Source organism: Coturnix japonica, unplaced genomic scaffold, assembly GCF_001577835.2.
Source record: "Coturnix japonica isolate 7356 unplaced genomic scaffold, Coturnix japonica 2.1 chrUnrandom458, whole genome shotgun sequence".
NCBI lineage: Eukaryota > Metazoa > Chordata > Aves > Galliformes > Phasianidae > Coturnix > Coturnix japonica.
Window position 1 is genome coordinate 90,184 of NW_015439872.1, and position 8,312 is coordinate 98,495.

Sequence of the window (8,312 nt, forward strand, 5' to 3'; positions counted from 1 at the left end):
CAGCTGTCGCAGACAGAACCGATCCCCCCGGACGGATCCAGCGATATCCACCCTACCGACCGTCAACCACGGGGAACACTGCGCCGGAGACCTTTCAACATCCTTCCCCGCACCATGAATCGTCCATACTCCAACGCTAGGCAGATAGAAACACCAGTATTCTGGGGCTATAACTAAGATAAGCTGTTCACTATTAGGACCTGCCAGGACCCTAATGCAGCACCTGCGCTATAGCACGATTATAATGGGAGTCTATGGGAGACGATGGATTCCTATGGGCTCTCATGGAAGACCACATGGTAATCTATGGATCCTATGGGGTAATGGGTGGTCTTATGGAGGTTCCGGATTGGATCCTTATTGGGGGTCTATTGGGCTGATCTTATGGTTCTACTTGGGTCCTATAGAGATCCTATGAGGTCCTATGGGGTCTAATGGGCTCTATGGGGTCTAATGGATCTTATAGGGTTCTATGGGTCTATATTGGGGTCGGTAAAGCTGGGGTCCTATAGATTCCAATGACCCTATTGGGTTCACTATCATCCTGTACCAGGCCCTGTAATAGCGCTGCTCTAGAGCCCCAATGACCTATTACGCGTCACTATATCCCTTCGCAGAACCCTAAGTAGCCCCCATAGATCACGTAACCCTTCCAGGACGCCTAATAGCCCCAATGACCCATATTCAGGCTACTTGACCGTATATTCCAAGCCGCCTTCCAGACCCTAATAGACCCAATTGACCATTATAGGCTCAACTAATATCCCTATCCAGGACCCTATAGCACCCAATGACCCCATATAGGCTCACTATATCCCTTCCAGGACCCTCTATAGACCTGCGCTATAGCAGATTATAATGGGAGTCTATGGGAGCCATTGATTCCTATGGGAGCCATTGATTCCTATGGGAGCCATTGAGTTCCTATGGGTCCCATTCGGAATTCGGACTGGGGCTCAAATACATTACCGCCACTAGGTGCGCATATAGCAGATTATAATGGGTTAATGGGGTCTATTGCTCTATGGAAGCCAATGCCAATCCTATGGGTCCTATGGTTAATGGGGTCTACGGTTTAATGGGTCTATGGGTTCCTATGGTTCATTATGGGTTCCTATGGGTCTAATGGGTCCTATGGAGTCTAATGGGATCTTATGGGGTTTCTATGGCGGTACTAATGGGGCTCTTGGGTATCTATGGGGCTCTAATGGCTCTCTATTAGCCCCAATGACCATATGCTCACGATATCCTCTTCCACGACCCTAAATAGCGCCCAAATGACCCCCAGTATAGGCTCACGTTATTTCCCTTCCAGGACCTAATAGCCCCATAATATCATCTGATATCCCGTTCCAGACCTGCGCGTATTAGCCAGGGATTATAATTGGGGTCTATGGAGCCTTGATTCCTATTGGGAGCGCATGAGTCCTTTATGGAGCCAGATTTGGTTCCTGATTGGCCATTTGATTCCTATGATTCCATTCTCGAGGCCGTGATTGGGGCCTGCAATACCATTAGCGGCCACTAGGCGCTATAAGGCAGCATTATAATGGAGGTTCTATGGACTTATTGCTCTATGGAAAGCCATGCAATCCATTATGGATCCTATAGCTTTTTAATTGGGGTCTTACGGGGTCTACAGTGGGTTCTATGGGTCTATGGATCTAGTTATTGGTTCTATGGGTCTAATGGGGTCCTATGGGGGTCCTATAGGACCCATTATGGGGTCCTATGGGGTCTAATGGGCCTCTACTGGGTCTACGATTAGGGGTCTTTAACTGGGGTCTCTAAGACCCCAAGACCCCTATATGATTCACTATATCCCTGCCAGGACCCTCTATAGCCCCCTATAACCCCATATAGGCTCACTATATCCCTTCCAGGACCCTAATAGCCCCCAAATGACCCCATATAGGCTCACTATATCCCTTCCAGGACCCTATAGCCCATTTAGATATCACTATATCCTTCCATACCCTCTATAACATCTGCGCTAGAGCAATTATAATGGGAGTCTATGGAGCATTGATTCATTGGAGCCATTGATTCCTATTGAGAAGCCATTGATTCCTATAAGGAGCTATTATTCCTTATGGAGCCGAATGATTCCTATGGGATAAGCATTATTCCTATGGGAGCCATTGATCCCCTATGGGAGCCATGAGTCCTATGGCGAGCCATGATTTCCTATGGCCCCATTAATGTTCTATGGGGTCGCAATACCTTAGCGGCCACTAGGGGGCGCTATAGCAGATATAATGAGTTATGGAGCCATTGATTCCTATGACCATTGATCCTATGGGTCCATTGATTCCTATAGGGAGCCATTATTCCTATGGAAGCCATTGATTCATATGGGGGCTGCAATACCATTAGCCACCACATTAGGGGGCGCATAGCAGATATATAATGGGAGTCTATATGCGGGTCTATTGGGCTACTATGGAGCCAATGCAATTCTATGGATCCTATGGGTGTTGAATGGGTCTTACGGTTTAATGGGGGTCTATGGGGGTACCTATGGAGTCTAATGGGTTCTTATGGAGTCTTATGGGATCTTATGGCGTCCTATGGGTCGATGGGTTCTATGGGTCTATTGATCTTATGGGGTTCTATGGGGTCTAATGGGGTCCTATGTACCCTATAAGGAATCCACACTATGGGCGTCTAATTGGGGCTCTATGGGTCCTTAGGGTCTAATAGGGTTCTTATAGACCCCAATGATCCATATGCATTCCACTTATCCCTTTTCAGCGACCTACAAGAGCTTTATAGTCCAATAGACCATATAGTTCACTATTATCCCTTCCAGGACACCTATAGCCCCATAAGATCTACTATATCCCTCCAGACCTAATAACCCCCATAGACCCCTCACTATTATCCCTTCCAGTACCCTCATAATATCCCCCATCAGCCCCCAATATGTGACCCATATATAGCGCTCAACTATACTCCCTTCCAGACCCTAATAGACCCCCAAATGGCACCTCATTATAGGCTCACTTTACCCCTTTCCAGGACCCTAATAGACCCAATGACTCCCATTAGCTCACTAATCCCTTCCAGGACCCTAATGCCCCCATAGATCTCACTATATCCCTTCCAGGACCCTCTATAGACCTGCGCTATAGCAGCATATAAGAGTCTATGGAGCATTGATTCCTTATGGGAGAGCATGATTCCTATGGGAAGCCATTAGGGTCCTGGAAGGGATATAGTGAGATCTATGGGGGCTATTAGGGTCCTGGAAGGGATATAGTGAGCCTATATGGGGTCATTGGGGGCTATAGAAGCCTATTATAGGTCCTGGAAGGGATATAGTGAACCCATATAGGGTCATTGGGGTCTATAGAGACCCCATTAGACCCCATAAGACCCCATAGAGCCCCATTAGACCCCATTAGACCCCATAGAGCCCCATTAGACCCCCATAGGACCCCATAGGATCCTATAGGACCCCATAGAACCCCATAAGACCCCATAGACCCCCATAGGATCCCATAGGACCCCATAGACCCCCATTAAACCCCATAGGATCCCATAGGATTCCATTGGCTTCCATAGAGCCCCATAGGAATCAATGGCTCCCATAGACTCCCATTATAATCTGCTATAGCGCAGGTCTATTAGGGTCCTGGCAGGTCCATAGTGAAGCTGTATCTCTATTATAGCCCCAGAATACTGGTGTTCTATCGCCTACTTCGAGATGGACGTTCAGGTCGGGGAGACCTTTAAGGTCCCGTCCAGTTGCCCCGTGGTGACGGTCGATGGATACGTGGATCCGTCGGGGGGGGATCGGTTCTGTCTGGGCCAGCTGTCCAACGTGCACCGCACCGAGGCCATCGAGAGAGCAAGGTGAGACCCCATAGACCCCATAGAACCTATAGGGAACACATAGACCCCATAGGACCCCATATACCCCATAGAGATCCCATATACCCCATAAGATCCCATAGAGACCCTATAAGACCCCATTAGACCCCATTAGACCCCATAGGATCCCATAGAGTTCCATTGGATTCCATTATATAGCGCCACCTAGTGGCCGCTAATGGTATTGCAGCCCCCATAGGAATCAATGGAGCCCCATAGGAATCAATGGCTCCCATAGACTCCCATTATAGCGCCCCCTAGTGGCCACTAATGGTATTGCAGCCCCCATAGGAATCAATAGGACCCTATAAGACCCCATGAGACCCCATAGGACCCCATAAGAACCCATAGGAGCCCATATACCCCATAGAGACCCTATAAGACCCCATATACCCCATACAACCCCATAGGACCCCATATACCCCATAGGACCCCATATACCCCATAGGATCCCATAGGACCCCATAGAACCCCATAGGACCCCATAGAACCCCATAGGACCCCATAGGACCCCATAGGACCCCATAAGACCCCATAGACCCCGTAAGACCCCATAAGAACCAATTAGACCCCATAAGACCCCATATACCTCATAAGATCCCATAAGAACCCATAGGATCCCATATACCCCATAAGACCCCATTAGACACCATAGGACCCCATTAGACCCCATATACCCCATAGGACCCCATTAGACCCCATATACCCCCATAGGATCCCATAGGACCCCATAAGATCCCATAGGATCCCATAAAACCCTATATAACCCATAGGACCCCATAGGACCCCATATACCCCATAGAACCCCATAGGACCCCATAGAGACCCTATATACTCCATAGGACCCCATATACCCCATAAGACCCCATAGGACCCCATATATCCCATAGGACCCCATATACCCCATAAGACCCCATAAGACCCCATATCTCCCATAGGACCCAATAAGAACCCATTAGACCCCATAAGACCCCATAGGACCCCATAAGACCCCATAAGACCCCATAGAACCCCATATACCCCATAGCATCCCATAGACCCCATTAGACGCCATAGGGCCCCATACGACCCCATACCCGTCGGGGGGGGATCGGTTCTGTCTGGGTCAGCTGTCCAACGTGCACCGCACCGAGGCCATCGAGAGAGCAAGGTGAGACACTATAGAGACCCTATAAGACCCCATAGAGACCCTATAAGACCCCATAGAACCCCATAGGACCCCATATACCCCATAGGACCCTATAGGATCCCATAGAGACCCTATAAGACCCCATATACCCCATAAGATCGCATAAGACCCCATAGGAACCCATAGACCCCATAAGACCCCATATAACCCATAAGACCCCATAGGACCCCATAAGACCCCATAAAACCTATAGGACCCCATATACCCCATAGGACCCCATAAGACCCCATAGGACCCCATTAGACGCCATAGGACCCCAAAGAACCTATAGGACCCCATAAGACCCCATAAGACCCTATAGACCCCATAGGACCCCATATACCCCATTAGACCCCATATCTCCCATAGAACCCTATAAGACCCCATAAGAACCCATAAGACCCCATAGAACCCCATAGGACGTATAGGACCCCAAAGGATCCCATAAGACACCATAGGACCCCATAGAACCTATAGGATCCCATAAGACCCCATAGACCCCATAAAACCCTATATACTCCATAGGACCCCATAAGAGTCCATAAGACCCCATAGGATGCCATATAACCCATAAGACCCCATAGGACCCCATAGGATCCCATATACCCCATAAGACCCCATAGAGACCCCGTAGGACCCCATATACCCTGTAGGAACCCATATAGCCCATAGGACCCCATAAGACCCTATATACCCCATAAGACCCCATAGTACCCCATTAGACCCCCTAAGACCCCATATACCCCATAAGACCCCATATACCCAATAGGACACCATAGAGACCCCATTAAACCCTATATACCCCATAAGACCCCATATACCCCATAGAGACCCTATAAGACCCTATATAACCCATAAGACCCCATAAGACACCATAGGATCCCATAGAACCTATAGGACCCCATATACCCCATAGGACCCCATTAGACCCCATAAGATCCCATATAACCCATAAGATCCCATAAGACCCCATAGGACCCCATATACACCATAGGACCCCATTAGACACCATAGGACCCCATAGAACCTATAGGACCCCATATACCCCATAAGACCCCATATACACCATAGGACCCCATAGGACCCCATAAAACCCTATATATGCCACAGAACCCCATAGAACCCCATAAGACCCCATAGGACCCTATAAGACCCCATATAACCCATAGGACCCCATATACCCCATAAGACCGCATAGGACCCCATATACCCCATACAGCCCCATAGGATCCCATATACCCCATAGGACCCCATAAGACCCCATATACCCCATATCTCCCATAGGACCCAATAAGAACCCATTAGACCCCATAGGACCCCATTAAACCCCATAAGACCCCATAAGACCCCATAGGACTCCATAGTACCCCATTAGACCCCATAGGGCCCCATACAACCCCATATCCGTCGGGGGGGGATCGGTTCTGTCTGGGCCAGCTGTCCAACGTGCACCGCACCGAGGCCATCGAGAGAGCAAGGTGAGAGCCCATACACCCTATAAGACCTATAGGATCCCATAGAGACCCTATAAGACCCTATAGGATCCCATAAGACCCCATAGGAATCCATAGAGCCCCATAGACTCCCATTATAATCTGCTATAGCGCCCCCTAGTGGCCACTAATGGTATTGCAGCCCCCATAGGAATCAATGGGACTCCATAGGATCCAATGGAGCCCCATAGACTCCCATTGGATTCCATTATATAGCGCCGCCTAGTGGCCGCTAATGGTATTGCAGCCCCCATAGGAATCAATGGCTCCCATAGGAATCAATGGCTCCCATAGACTCCCATTGGATTCCATTATATAGCGCCACCTAGTGGCCGCTAATGGTATTGCAGCCCCCATAGGAATCAATAGGACCCCATAGGATCCCATATAACCCATAGGACCCCATATACCCCATAGGACCCCATAAGACCCCATAGGATCCCATAGAACCTATAGGGAACACATAGACCCCATAGGACCCCATAGGACCCCATAGATCCCCATTACATGCCATATAACCCATAGGACCCCATAGAGACCCTATAGGATCCCATATACCCCATAAGACTCCATTAGACACCATAGGACCCCATAGAACCTATAGGACCCCATAAGACCCCATAGACCCCATAAGAGCCCATATACCCCATAAGACACCATAGGATCCCATAGACCCCATAAGAACCCATAGGACCCTATAAGACCCTATAAGACCCCATAAGACCCCATAGGACCCCATAAGACCTCATAGGACCCCATATAACCCATAAGACCCCATAGGACCCCATTGAGATCCCATAAGACCCCATATACCCCATAGGACCCCATATACCTCATATAACCCATAAGACCCCATATACCCCATAGAAACCCCATAAGACCCCATAAGACCCCATAAGACCCCATAGAGACCCCATAAGACCCCATAGGACCCCATAAGACCCCATAGACCCCATAGAGACCCCATAGGGCCCCATATACCCCATATCCGTCGGGGGGGGATCGGTTCTGTCTGGGTCAGCTGTCCAACGTGCACCGCACCGAGGCCATCGAGAGAGCAAGGTGAGACCCCATAGACCCCATAGAGACCCCATAGACCCCATTAAACCCCATAGGATCCCATTGGATTCCATTATATAGCGCCACCTAGTGGCCGCTAATGGTATTGCAGCCTCCATAGGATATAATGGGGCCCCATAGGAATCAATGGCTCCCATAGGAATCAATGGCTCCCATAGACTCCCATTATAGCGCCCCCTAGTGGCCGCTAATGGTATTGCAGCCCCCATAGGAATCAATGGGACCCTATAAGACCCCATAAGACCCCATAAAAACCCTATAAAATCCCCTATAACAGGTTGCACATCGGGAAGGGGGTTCAGCTGGAGTGTAAAGGGGAAGGGGACGTGTGGGTCAGGTGCCTGAGCGACCACATATACCCCATAGGACCCCACAGAGACCCCATTAGACCCCATTATCTCCCATAGAAACCCATTAGACCCCATAGGACCCCATAGAGACCCTATTAGACCACATAAGAACCCATAGGACCCCATTAGACCCCATAGGATCCCATAGAGACCCCATTAGACCCCCATAGACTCCAATAGGACCCCATAGACCCCCATAGAGACCCCATTATCTCCCATAGGATCCCATAGAGACCCCATTAGACCCCATTAGACCACATAGAGACCCCATAAGATCCCATAAGACCCCATAGGACCCCATAGAGACCCCATTAGACCCCATAGACCCCCATAGGATTCCATAGA

General features: G+C 49.3%; 1 protein-coding gene across 1 annotated transcript in view; it reads left to right on the forward strand.

The window, feature by feature from the left end:
* The window catches only part of SMAD4 (SMAD family member 4), a 53,713-nt gene that overhangs the window by 31,180 nt on the left and 14,221 nt on the right, over positions 1–8,312 (forward strand). Inside the window, exon 7 of the mRNA XM_032441649.1 lies at positions 3,675–3,858. Within this exon, the coding sequence (XP_032297540.1) occupies positions 3,675–3,858 (184 nt within the window). The remainder of the gene's footprint in view (positions 1–3,674; positions 3,859–8,312) is intronic.